This window comes from Monodelphis domestica, chromosome 4 (assembly GCF_027887165.1).
Source record: "Monodelphis domestica isolate mMonDom1 chromosome 4, mMonDom1.pri, whole genome shotgun sequence".
Lineage (NCBI taxonomy): Eukaryota > Metazoa > Chordata > Mammalia > Didelphimorphia > Didelphidae > Monodelphis > Monodelphis domestica.
In genome coordinates this window covers 340,448,711-340,463,367 of record NC_077230.1, presented here as the reverse complement: position 1 = coordinate 340,463,367, position 14,657 = coordinate 340,448,711, and the positions used below count along the sequence as shown (strand labels likewise).

Below are 14,657 nucleotides of genomic sequence, written 5' to 3'. Positions count from 1 at the left end.
AGCATGGAAAACTGAACAAAAATTTGAATTTGGGGGACATGGAAGGGATTAAAATAAGGTCTGAATGTGGATCAAAGCATATATTTCACTGAATTGGTTGGGGAGGGAGTTTCATTTTGTTTTCCTTTTTCCTTTCATCTCCTCTCCTCCTCTTACTTTCCTTCCTTCCTTCCTTTAAAAAAATAATCCTTACCTTCTGACTTAGAATCAATACTAAATATTGAATCCAAAGCAGAAGAGAGGTAAGGGCTAGGCACTTGGGGTTAAGTGATTTGCCCAGGGTTACATCACTATCTAGTTTTCATTCACATAATGAGTATATGGGAAATTGTTTTGCATGATTATTGTTTACCATCTCAGAGAGGGGAAAGGGAAAGAGAAAGGGAATTTGGAAATCAAAGAATTTTAAAACCAAAGGCAAAAAATTGTTTTATGTGTAATTGGGGGAAAAATAAAAATATTATTAAAAAATAAACATTGAGGTGCTTAAAATAAAAGAATCATGAACTAAGTAAGGACTAATGATGGACCTTTTTTGGAGACATTTTTTCTTTTGCACATTTATGAAAACTACCACTAGATCAAAATATTCCAAGCAGTTTTACTTGCTTAAAAATACTTGAAAATAGTATAACTGTAAACCTTAAAATTTCTCAGACTTATGAATGTTGGAAATTTCCCCATTGGGGAATCTTCTACTTAAAAAAATTCCCTAGCAGATAGTGAGAATTCTACTTGAATGTGAACACTCCTTGCCTTGGGAATATCCCTACTCCACCCTACTTAAGACTGCTTTAGGACAGAAAACTCCTTGCTGAACAATGAAAGTGCTTTGGCCCATGCTTGTGGAAAGGACAGGAAGTTCTTTGAGTCATGCCTGTTTTTAAAATTGATACAATGGGATGCTAGGTACCCATATAGGTGGGGCAACTTGTAAACTACTTAAACCTAAAAGGGTGATAACTTAGGTTTTTTCTTAATGAAATTTGTCGACACAGCAGCATTTTTTTTCTGACTTACTAAAGAGATTAAAACTACTCAGCTGTGAATTCAAAATGGGCGGTCCTTTAGAAACATCTACAGTGATTGGTAGATGTAAGGATTTAGGGGAGGTGACAGAGGAAACTTTGGAAGAGCTTGGATCTCATTCAGGGATCTCGATTTCTGATTCGCATTCTGGAGGATCTCATTCTGAGAGGCTCATTTCCTTGAGGACTGATGCTTGAGGGCTCTTTCCTTGGAGATAGATCTCTTTGAGGAGAAGTGCTCTTGGAGGAAATCTCATTCTGAAGGAGAGCTCCTTGAGGAGCTCCTCTGAGGGGCTCTGTCCCTCTGGGGTAGGAGCTCTGGAGGCTCTTGAGAGAAGCCCTTTGAAACAATCTCTGGCTGGAAGACTCTTTGAGGAAGGACGCTGGCCTGGTGTCACTAGTATCCTTGTTTAGTCAGACCTTGTGGTGAGTGTTAAAAAAAACTGACTGATTTCTCTTTTGAGACTCAGGTCTAGGCTATATTGGCTTGAGGCCCTTCATACTTATTCCTTTCTTACTCTCTCTCTCTTTCTTTGATTACTCATTGTATTGTTAATTAAAATCTCTATAAAACCCAATTGACTTGGGTATTTGAATAATTGGGAATATTTCCCTGACGACCACCTTATATTTGATTTTAAAACCCAAGACACTGTAGTGAAACATATTTCTGCAGTCAAATTTACTCACCCTCTCTTATATCTATCACAATTTATATCTTCCACTATTTTAATCACTACAGTTTAAGACCTCAACCATTTTAAATCTCACATAACACAGGCTTGATTCATTAATGAACTACAATTGTGCTTTAAGAGACATCATGACAAATACAGAGAAGCATAAGATTTCTCTATAACAAAGTGAACTACAGAAAACCAGGACTATACAATGAATGGAAATGGAAATAACAGTGACAAAACATTAATGCTATGAATTTGGAGGGAAGGGGATACCTTTTGCACCCATGGGCAGGAAAAAAGAATTCCTGATCCAAAAAGGTACAGAGAAAAGAGATGATAAAATTTAGCAATATTGATTACATAAAATTGAAGTTTTCCACAGGTAAAATCATTTGTAGGGAAACAGTTGGCTGGAGTGGAGTGAGGGAAAGTGGGGAGAAGAGATTTGTATCCAGTGTAATAGGGTTCTGGTATCTCAGAGGGAGTCTCCATGTGGAAGATGCTCTTAGAGAGCAGATAGCTTCTCACTACAAAGAGGATGCTAAGATGCTGTTTCTGGGAGAATTGTGATGATGGCCCAAGGAAGTTTCCTGAAAACATGGGGCATACATGAACTTTCTGGAACAGATTATGGTTAGCTAATTATAGGGTTGGAGAAACCTTTTACAATTATTTACAAAGCCAGAACTATTGGTATCTCCAAAAAGGTCCTCTCTTCATCTCATTTTTGGCTATGCTCTGGCACTAAGATAGTAGCAAGTGAGAAAGCATGTTTTAGGGAAAGGGCCTGGGGTTTTACAATTCTGAAACTATATGAAAGAAAAGAGTGTCAGCCAAGCATCTGAAAGAATTCACAGTAGAGAAGAGAAAATATTAGTTGAGAGGGAGCCAAGGTTTTCATAAAATCACAGTTTCAGTATTAGAAGGATTAATTTAGTCCATCCCCTGAAAAGAAATGCCTCTAATACTGTCAACATGTGTTCATTTTGCCTCTAGCTAAGAGGGCCTCACTTCCTCTCAAACTAGCCCATTCTACTAGCCCTATCTATCATAAAAATTTTCTTTATATTATGCCAAAATCAAGAAAATTACAGTATATAAAATGAATAATTTTGACTATATTAAATTAAAAAGCTTTTGTATAAACAAACCAATGTAAACCAAAATTAGAAAGGAAACAACAAACTGGGAAACATTTTTATAACAAGTTTCTCTAATAAAAGTTCCATTTCTCAAATCTATACAGAATTAGGTCAAATTAATAAGAATACAAGTCATTCCCTAATTGACAAATGGTCAGAGGATAGGAACAAGCAATTTTCAGATGAATAATAATCATATTTAATTTCAAATTAAAACAACCCTGAGGTACCACTTCACACATATCAGACTAGCCAATATGACAGGAAAGGAAAGTGATAAATGTTGGAAGGGATGTAGCAAAATTGGGACACTAACATATTGTTGGTGGAGCTGTGAACTGATCTATTCAACCATTTTGGAGGACAATTTCAAACTATGCCCAAAGGTCTTTAAAACTGTGCATATAACTCTACCCCTTTGATCTTTTAATACCATACTAGGTCTGTATCCCGAAGAGATAAAAAAAAAAAAGGGAGGAAGGGACCTACTTGTATAAAACTATTTATAGTAGCCTTTTTTGTAGTGGCAAAGTATTGGAAATTTGAGGGGATGTCCACATCAATTGGGGAATGGCTGAGCAAATTGTGGTATATGATGGTGATGGAATAGTATTGTGTTGTAAAAAATGATGACCAGGACAAGTTCAGAAAAACTGGAAAAGATCTATATGAACTGGTGCAGAATGAAATAAGCAGAACCAGGAGAGCACAGTGACAACAATATTGTGGGATGATCAACTGTGAAAGACTTAGCTACTCTCAGCAAAAATGATCTGGGACAATTCTGGAGGACTAGTGACAAAGAATGCTGTCCACCTCCAGACAAACTGTTGGAGGCGAAATGCAGGTCAAAGCATATGATTTTTCACTTTTAGTTTATCTGTGCTTTTATTTCAGTGTTTGGTTTAATGCAAATATTTTCTTACAACAATGAACAATATGGAAATATATTTTGTATAATAATAGTTGTATAACCCAGCTCAAATTGCTTACTATCTCCAGGAGAGGGGAGGGAGAGACAATTTGGGTCTTATAACTTCGGAAAATGTTTGTGGAAAATTGTTTTTACATGTAAATGGGGAAATAAATATCTTTAACTATATAAACATATATATTATGCCAAAACCTACCTCTCTGTAACCTCCCTGAATCATTCTTAGTTCTGTACACAAGGGTCTATTCTCTCATATAAGAGAGCCCTACAAATATTTCAAGGCAGTAAACACAACCTATACAATTATCTTTTCTCTCCCCCACCCCCGCCCGGTCAGCCTTCCTAACACTTCCAAATTTTCTCTTCTCTCAACAAAATAGCCCCAGTTCCTCCAAACATTTCTTACTTAGTTGCCCTCTTGACATAATCACTCTTTTCTGGATGTACTCTGATTTTTCTTCCCTTTAAAAAAAAAAAAGGATTTTATTCCTTGTTATTTCAGCCCCACCCTCCCCTCCTGCACCAAAGAATGTTTCACATGACAAAAAGTTGTGCATAATATAAAGTTATGTCTTTCATTTTCTATTTATCAGTTCTTTCTCTGGAGGTGAATATACAGAAGTTATTCTTTTAATATTAATTCTGTAGCTGTATATAATGTTCCATCACAATCTTTTTTTATTATTATTATAAAAAACGCTTACTTTCCATCTTGGAGTCAATACTGTGTATTGGCTCCAAGGCAGAAGAGTGGTAAGGGCTAGGCAATGGGGGTCAAGGGACTTGCCCAGGGTCACACAGCTGGGAAGCATCTGAGGCCAGATTTGAACCTAGGACCTTCCTTCTCTAGGCCTGACTCTCAATCCACTGAGCTACCCAGCTGCCACCCCCCATCACAATCTTATACCACAATTTGCCCAGCCGTTCCCTGATTGATGGACATGCCTTCAATTTCCAGTTCCTTGTCACCACAAAGAGAGCTACTATAAATATTTTGGAACATATAGTTTCTTTTCCTTTTTCCCTGATCTCCTCAGTAAACAGTCTAAGTGTATACACAGTTTTATAACTCTCTGGGAATAATTCCAAATTGCTCTCCAGAATGATTGGATCAGTTCACAGTTCCAACAATAATGTAATTAGTATCCCCATTTTTCTACATCCCCTCCAATGTGTCATTTTACCCTTTTATACATTTTAGCCAATTTGAGAGGTGTACGATGATATCTCAGAACTGTTTTGATTTGCATTTCTCCAATTAGTAGTAATTTAGAGCATTTTTCACATTTCTATATATGGCTTTGATTTACTTATCCAAAAATTGTCTATTCAGATCTTTTGACCATTTAACAATTGGGAGATGCCTCTTATTCTCACAAATGTATATGTTTTAGATATGAGATCTCCATATGAGAATCTGTCTATAAAATTATCTCCCCAATTTTCTGTTTTTCTTTTAATCTTGGCTACACTTGTTTTATTTGTACAAAATCTTTTTAATTCAATGTAATAAGAATTATTCATTTTACATCTTATAATGCTTTCCATCTCTTGTTTACTGATAATTTCCTCTTCTATCCATAAATCTGATAGTCGGATGTTCCCCACTCTCCTAATTTTCTTATGATAATCTCCTTTTATAACTAGATCTCATATCCATTTTGATCTTAGCTTAGTGAATGGTGTAAGATATTGCTCTATACCAGAACTACTACTAAACTACTTTCCAATTATTCCAGCAATTTTACCAAATAGTGAGTTCTTATCCCAAATACCTTTTGTCAAACTCAATATTGTTATAGTCTTTGACTACTGTTTGTAGTATTTCTGTTCTGCTCCCCTACTCTAATTTTTCTAAGTAATTTCTAATTCAAAATATCAGCATGGAACTGATACTCCAGGTATGTACTGATTGATATAAAGCAATGTTCCTATGTCTCTATTTCATATTTCTCTAAATGTTGCTCCAATCTTTTATTTATAAATATTTTGTGTATTGATACTAGTTGATCTTCCCACTGAAATGCATAAATTCTGCTTTTATTTCCATTAGAAAAGGAGAATAAAGTTCTCTTTCCAATCAATCATCACATTTGCCTATTTGGTCAACAGGACCATGATTAAGGTATCACTTGGTGGTCCTATGTAAATGAAGTTCATGGAAGGGGAAGGCAGTAATAGCTTTCTGAGTCCTGGCCTTAGAAAACTAAACAATTAGCATCAGAAACCAAATTAAGACCAACAAGAGATTACATCTTAGATTATCAGAGGAGCAATTGGGTTCAATCAATGAAGATTTCCTGAAGAAAATAGATGGATGGATTAACAGAGACGTAAGAAGAAGGTATTCTAAAAGAACTGGAGGCTTACATAGAGAGATGGAGGTGAGAACAAGATAACGACTAGAGCAAAGGGTCTGTGTTGAGTAGAGGTTCTTTCTTGTGTCATGGAACCCTCTGGCAATTGGGTTGAAACCTAGAACTCTTCAGAATAATGCTCTTAAAGACGTAAAATAAAAAATATATAAATATAAAGGAAACCAATTATAGTGAAACATAATTATCACTGTGCTAATAATGAAAAATTCCAAATGCATGGACCCCCAGATTAAATTCTCTGGTGCAAAGGCATAATGAGATATAAAAAAGATGGGTAGGAAGGGACAGGATTGCCCCCATCCCTTTTGGGCATCACCTACTTGATATCCTTGCTGTCTATATCCTTGTAAGCAAGGTTCAATCCATTAATTTTCATTCTCAAGAGCTCAGAAAGAGGCAACTTCGTTCCCAGTACTTGTTTGAAATCTGGAGCCATCATTTGGACATCTGCCCTGAACTGCCCTGGCAACCAAAGGACCTGTAAAAAAGCAGAGAGGAAGCCAACTTTCAGGTCACTGGCAGAATAGTGATTGTAGGCACCGTTAGATGTTTGTGTGTGTGTGTGTGTGTGTGTGTGTGTGTGTGTATGGTTTAGAAGGGCTAATACTAGCATATTTCATACTCATAGCAATGCCAAAAAAATCTTAGCATTCTCATCTAGAGTTAGAAGAAACGTTGGAATGGACCCAATACAGACCCTCCTTTGACTTGATGAGGGAACTGCTGCCCAGACAAGTGAAGTGAGGTTACCTAATGTCACACCAGTGAAATCGTCAGAGCCAAGAATTGAACTCAGCTCTAATGACTCCCCAGTACAGCATTCTCTCTATCATATCAGGCAGAGGGGATTCACTGGAGGAGAAATGGAGTTCCTAAACCAGGACCCAAAGTCATAAGAAATGTAAGAGGGCATCCAATTCAAACTATACCTCAACAGGAATCAGCTCTGTATCATCCCCAACAGGTGATCATTTAACCTTTATTTGCAGTGAGCTCACTACCTTAGAAAATAGCCTGTAAGTCCACTTTAAGCCAGTTTTAACTGTTTTGAAATTTTCTCCCTATATTAAATCCAAATCTTCACCCTTAGCAACTTTACCAGTTGCTTCTAGCTATACCTTCTAGAGCTAAGAACAAGTATAATTTCTCTTTCATCCCTTCCCACTCCCAACACCCAACTTAGTTGTCTTTTTTTTTGATTGAACCCCCAGAAACTCTCAAGTTACATTTGGAACTGGCTCTTCATCCCTGTGAAGTCTGACAGTAATGAAAGAAGAAAAAGGGATCCCACTAGTAGCTTGGGAGCAGTCATCCAACACAGATTTGCCCAGTGAGCTCTTCTAGGAACCCTCTTTGAAGTTTTTCTAGAGCAGAGTTCCCTAAGAACACCATTCTTTGGGCTGTCCAACATCACAAATTGTGTACGCACTATAAGCAAGGCTGCTTAGCTAGTCACTGAGGCTTGAGGCTAGCTGAATAGCACTCAACATCTTCATGAGAGAGGGCAATGTAGGACTATATTGATCCTGTGTCACCTTGGGCGAGTCATTTCCCCTTTCTGGTTCTGTTTCCTCATTTATGAAATGAAGGATTTGGAAGAGATAGCGTGTAAAGTCCCTTTAAGCTCTAAAACCTATGAGTTTCCTATAAACTAGAAAAATGGCCAAAAAATAGCCAAAGCTGGAATACTTATACTTCTTTAGGGGAAAAAAAAAAGTAACATTTCACTTGGTTTCAAGTGGTTCTTGACCAATATTACCCAGTCAGACTTAGCTCATTTGCAAATGGATAATCCTATTAGGAAAATGACCACTCAAAAGTAAAGAAAAAATAACTGACATTTCTACTGCAGTCTATAATTAATCTATTAAATGATTTGCCCAAGTTACATGGTGGCAAGTGTCTGAGCCAAGAATTGAATCTAGGTCTTTCAATACCAATACTTCCAATACCAAGTGCAGTACTTTTTCCATAATCACACTGGAGGGTCCTCAGGTGGCCCACCATCAGACATGTTGGAATCCAGAAACTGAGAGCTTCAGAAAGTGAAAGTGACAAGCAAGGGAGATGGTTAGGTGCCAAAACTACCTGCCAAATTTCCCATTCCTCTCCTTTTTCCCTTTTCCTTTCTCTTAACCTAGTACTTAGCACAGTGCCTGACACATATTAGGTGCTTTAAAAAATGTTGATTTATTGACAGACCTACCAGATGGCTTTTCATCCCAACTTCATTGAGTATTACTTCTAATACTCTAATGATCCATTTATCTCTGTAAGGGTGTTTCTTTGGGGGACGGTAGAGATCAAATATCACCAGCTTATTTTCCCTATTTGCAAGTCTCAAGAAATTGCTTAGCTTCATGACCGACTGATTTTTTGCCTTCAGTTCATCTTCTTTTGTCAGTGGTTCCATGAATTTAAATGGCTGGGCCTAGAATTAAGCAATAACGGCAGTGAACAAATTGGCAACCAATTCCTAGATTCCCATACACTATGTGTTATCCTTATACAAAACAGAATACATCTCTTTACCGGTAGCTTGTCTGCTCTTCTGTTTCTTCAAAATCACAGAGCCAGAGCTGGAGGAGGGCTCACAGGCCATCTAGACCAATTCATCTCTGAGCAGAAATTCTTGATACTACAGAATATCTGAAAAGTGTTCATCTGAACTCTACTCAAAAGACTTCTAGTCATGAGAAACTCACTACCTCAAAAGTAAGTCCATTCTCTGTTTAGACACTTTATTATTAGAAAATATTTAATTACATTGAGTCTAACTCTGCTTCTGCAACTTTTGCCCATCAGAATGGAGAAGTTGAGCATGAAATTTAAGAAACTAGAAAAGAAATTATCAAAAACAAATCAAATAGAAAAGAAATCTGGAAAATTATAAGAAAATGGAGAAAAGACTGAACTGATAAAACTAAGAGTTATTTATTAGACTAATAAAATCAATAAATAATTAAATAAATATAAAATAAAGCAGAATTACCAAAAATGAACATGTTGAATTTTCATCAAGGAGACAGGAAATTTTAAACTTTTTCAAAATTAATTAATTACTAGAAATACTAGAAATTAATTACTAGTTAAATACTAGAAAATTTAAAGAAAACAGATGAGCCTCTACAAAATATAAAACAATCTGATAAATGAAATAAGAATTAGATACTAAAACACTAAATCTCAGCAAGAGAAATTAAGCAGGAAATAAATTAAGCAGCAAAGAAAAAAAGTTCTGTCCCAAATGAATTTGTAAGACAATTTATCAAATATTCAAACAGCAGTATCTTTGCTATAAAAATTCAACAATTAAAATGTGCATGGTCCTGAATTCCTTTTATGAAATAATTGCTGTCTTGAATTCAAACTAATGAAAGATAAAGGGGAAAATTACTAAAAAGTAATTTCACCAATGAATACCAATGGGAAAAAATTGTAAATTCAAATTTAGGAGATTGCCTTAATTTATCTGCAAAAGTATTCATTGCCCCAAAGAAGAATATTTATTCTAAGGATACAAGGATAGTCCAACATTAGGAAAACTACTATAATCAATCACATAAACAAAAAAAGACATTATTATGATGTAAGTAGATATAGAAAAAGTCTAACAAAAATGGCACTAACATGAATTTTTAAAAAATCTCCCAAAAGAACATTTTACAAAGTAATGGCAATACTGTACAGTGATGAACTGTGAAAGACTTAACTAGTCTCAGCAATACAATGATCTGGGACAACTCTGAGGGACTTATGACAAAGAATGTTGGAAATGGATGCAGATCAAAGCATACAATCTTTCATATTAGTTTATTTACAGTTTTATTTTGAGTCTTGGTTTTATATGAGTGTGCTCTTATAACAGTGCCAAATAAGGAAGCATGTTTTGCATGATAATACATGTATAACCCAGATCAAATTGCTTACCATCTCAGAGTGGGGGGAGGGAGACAATTTGGATCTTATAATTTCATGTTGAAAATTATCATATGTAATTGGGAAAATAAAATATCTTCATATTTTCCTAAGAAACATTATTATGGAAGGGCCAATCTTTAAAATAGGTTGACAATTATGAAGCCAAAATTGCAAGATAGCATTCTTTCCCAGTGGAGAAACACTGAAAATTTTCCTCAAAAGTATATGGATAAAGCAAAGTTGTCCCCTGTTTCCATTATTTTTTTGACAAGCATTAAAGGAGCTCAGCCAAAGAAACATAGGGAACTAGGGCAGGACATATATATATATATATATATATATATATATATATATATATATATATATATATAAAACACTGTGTGGAACTCTATTAAACTTAAGGGAAATAGCCCTGCATACAGGTAGGGCTGTTCTGTCCTTCCACTTAGGGAAGAAATTGAGGCCATGAAATGTTGAACTCCCTGGTAAAGGAGGAGTTGGAAATGGATTTGAGGTCTAGTCCCAAGGAAAACCTAATCAAAGAGGAAGGAATCAGAAAGTGAGCAAGTGAGGACTACAATGATGAACTAAATAAATATATAAATATTTAATAAATATATAAATAAACTATAAGAAGAAAAAAGAAGAATGACATTACCAAAGATCTTAAAAAGAAGAAAACTCAAAGGCCTTAAGCATAAGAAGATAAACCATTAGGGAAAATGTTAATAATAGAAAAGAATATGGCCCCCAGATCAAATAAAAGAACCTAGACATCTATGAATAAATATATTATAACACAAAAAACATGAATCAACATCCATTGAGGCAAAAGACCTATAGATGATAAAGAAAGCATGCATCAACAGAATGTTCCTGAATCATTTAGAAGAAAAATAATATTATGAATGCAGAATTTAAGACCTGCACAGGAGAATAGAAACATTTGATTTCATGATAGCAAGTCTCACCCAAAAAACAAAGAGGAGAATAACTGATTAGGAGTACAAAATATACTCCTAATCTGCAAAAAGACAAAGGAAAAAGTTAAAATATTGAAAGAAAATAAGATCTCCATATAAGCAAATACACTGTTTTCAACGATAGGATGCATAGAGACAACTTAAGGATTATCTATCTACCAAAAGAACACAAGTGAAAACACAACAAAAAACCCAAATTCCATGACACATTAAATAATACAAAAGCACTTTTTCAAACCTCTGAAGAAAACAAAGTGCTAATTGATAGAATCCACAGATCACTTCCAGAAAACAAACAAACAAACAATACTATCCTAATGAAACTGTGAAAAACCAGACGATATGATACAAAATTAATTTGGAGGAACAAAATTTGATTTCAGAAATATTTATTAAGCACTCACTATTGTGTAAGGCAACATGCTGGGCACCAGGGGATACAAAGACAATAATGAACCAGTCTTTGCCCTTGAGGAGCTTACTTTCCATGGAGTCAGGGGGATACAGTAGGTACACAAAGTATATTGACACAGAAAATAATTTCAAGAAAGGGACAGTGGTGTTAATTCTAGGGATCAGAAAAGGTATCATGTAGGCAATAGGGGGTGGCAAGATGGCTAGATCTGTGTTTTAGCATACTAATTTTGGATACTGTGTGGAGGACAGCTTGGAGGGAGATTAGAGAAACCAATTAGGAAGCTGTTGCTCTAATCTAGATAATAGGCAATGAGGGTCCAAATGAGGATGGACACTATATGAATGGAGAGAAAACAGATGCAAGAGTTGTTGCAGATAGTCAACAAAACTTGTCAACTAGGATGAGAAAGAGGCAAGAATTAAGGATAACTAAGGTTGTGAACCAAGGTTACTGGAAGGATGGGGTACCATGCACAGAAAGGGGAAAATCTGAAGGAAGGTTAGGTGTTGGGGAAATTAGAGTGAATCTATATTATGGAAAGAAATTTAAAAGTCTGATGAACTTGGTTACAAAGCTTTATAAGAGAACACCAGCTTATGGTACTAAAGTCATCAGAATAGGGCAGTGGTTAGGTTAAAAGGAAAACTGAGGCAAGCTAATTCTTTGAAAAAGGAGGGACAGTGAGCTGGAGGTATGTAGATGACAGTACTATGAGAATTTTACAAACTATTTTAAGGATGTAATTTTTTTCTTTTTATTGATTTTTATAATTTGAGGCTTAGGGCCATTTCTCCTAGAACATTTAGCAAACCAATACCTATTTCCTGATAATATTAATCTCACCTGACTAAAACCTGACTCACAGAATAGTAGCATTAAAGGAAGATTTTTGATATTTCTGAAGTAAACCAAATGAGAAAAAGAAGAAAATTCTGAAAAAAAAAAACTTTCAAGGGATTTTGTTAGTACAAGGATTCCCTCTGATGCTGACTGGTTAGTTTTGTGACATGTAAATTTCCTTCTTTCAATTAGTCCAATATGATTTATTTAAAATATATCCTTATAGTTTTGTTGAGTACAAGATTTTGCAAACTGAGTGTTTAAATCTGTAACTTAGTCTGTTTTCTCATTTGTTTTAACTTAGTTTGTTTAGTTTTAATTGAAGAAAAACTGAGATAATGAATTAGTTTGAATAGGCCAGTATGACCTTTATGGCCCTAATAGCATGAGTTCATCCAAGCAGTATGTGTTCATTTCATCTTCTACCAGGAGTTTGGGAATCTTTGGGAGAGTATGATCTTGCATTTATGATGGAAGTTTTGGAAAGGAAGGAGGCAGGTGGGAAAGAGTATAAGCATTTAGTAAGTACCTACTATGTGCCAGGCATTGGGCTAAGTGCTTTACAAATATGACCTTATTTGAGGTAATTCACTTGATATTCCACTTCACTAGATGCCTTTGCTTTGAGTTAATATGTAGTTTTATATGTCCTGGTAAAAAGAAGCATTGGATGGGGGCTCATGGGTTGTGGACTGAGATTGAGGCTAATCCAAAGTGTCCCTGGACGCTGTATGAAGGTTTCAGGAACCCATATTTGAAGAAGAAGTCTCAGTTCACTTCCAAAGATCTTTCTGGATCTCAGGAACAAGCTTCTTATTTTTGCTGGGTCTGTTTCCTCATTTATAAAATAAGGAGGTTAGACAAAACAGATGAACTCTGTGTTCCCTTTCAGTTCTATGATTTTATTTTTTTTCTTTTCTCCTGCCAACAGTCATATTAATGATGAGCCACCCAAAAAGGCATGAACTTTAAGGGCAAAGGCAGGGCAACCACTCATTAGGTATGCTGTAGAGGAGAGATCCCTTTTGGGAAATGGATCAGATTAAAGTGGCTGCTGAGATCTGTTAGAACTCCAAAACTCCTTAATTCTGACAGGGGGACCCAATCAGTGTGGCCCATGTGTCAATCCAGGTTGATCAACTCTTATCTGGGCCCCGTTACCTTGAAGAACCATTGACCTGAGTTCAGGGTTTCCAGGGTTTGCCAAGTGAACATAGAGGAAGGCAAGTGAGAGGAAGTCGGCATGATTTCATGGATATTGGTTGTTCTTCTCAGTGTGTAGTCATGCATGAGGAAAGGCACACCATCATAACTGTGGACGGAGAGAAGGCAAGGAATTTACTACATTGTTATTTCCCAAAGGAGGAGAATTCAGAAGGGTCAGCTAGTTTCATCTCCTACCTACTGAATTCTAGTGACATGGGGAGGGAAGCTCCCAGACACATGATTAGCCAACAGAATCTGGGGCCATTTGGCATCAAAGTTAAGTTCTTTAACATATTATCTACCACCCAGGTCATAGTCAGAATTCATTCTTACAGGGACAAATGGAGACGTACTCGATTTTTCTAGGGATCACCCACTGTCCTGAAGACAAATATAACAAAACTAATATTCTATACTCTGAAACCCACAGAAAGAAACTACAAAGTATGGTATACATATTTTTAGAATTTTTTGCCTCCATTCTTACCTGAGAGTGACATCAGTCTCCAGCCCTGTGGCACCATGTTCAATAGCTTTCTCAAAGGACATCTGCGTATTCTCTGGGGCCAGCTAATGAAAAGGAATAGGAAATCAGAATGAATTGCAAGGTTCTTCTTTTACCTTCCTTAAGAGAAGGGGAAGGAGGCAGCTAGGTGACACAGTAGATAGAGCTCCATTCCTGGTGTCAGGAAGACCTGGGTTCTAATCTGGCCTCAGACACTTCTTAGCTGTGTGACTCTAGGCAAGTTACTTAACCCCATTTTCTTAGCCCTTGACTTTCTGTCTTACTCTTGTTCCTAAGAAAGGAAGTAAGGGTTTTAAAAAAGTAGGGGAAGGATGAGCATTGTCCATTAACAAGGGGAGAAGAAAGAGTAAGAAGAGAAGGCGAACATGCAGGGGTCTGAAAACTTCCATTTTACCAGGACCTGTCCTTACTGCCTTGGCACTGCCCAATAAATGCTTTTGTCTTTCCAATACACACCAGGTTCCTTTGTCCAATTTACTTTCAAGAAAACTAGTCATTCAAGACAGTGTAAAAAACATTAGACTGGGAGTCAAAAGCCTTCTAGTCCTGGATTTACCACTATTTGTCTTGAAACACACCGTTTAACCTTTCTAAACCC

At 36.2% G+C, this 14,657-nt stretch overlaps 1 protein-coding gene across 7 annotated transcripts in view; it reads right to left on the bottom strand.

Moving 5' to 3' along the window:
• The window catches only part of GDPD4 (glycerophosphodiester phosphodiesterase domain containing 4), a 112,712-nt gene that overhangs the window by 35,997 nt on the left and 62,058 nt on the right, over positions 1–14,657 (bottom strand). For all 7 annotated transcript variants that reach the window (XR_008911428.1, XM_007490909.3, XM_007490912.3 and 4 more), the window contains exons 12-15: positions 14,021–14,103; positions 13,489–13,639; positions 8,372–8,596; positions 6,486–6,643 (exon numbers count right to left, since the gene is read on the bottom strand). Coding sequence is in view for 6 of the 7 variants with exons in the window: in XM_007490909.3 (XP_007490971.1) it covers positions 6,486–6,643; positions 8,372–8,596; positions 13,489–13,639; positions 14,021–14,103 (617 nt within the window). In the remaining variant the exon portion in view is untranslated. The remainder of the gene's footprint in view (positions 1–6,485; positions 6,644–8,371; positions 8,597–13,488; positions 13,640–14,020; positions 14,104–14,657) is intronic.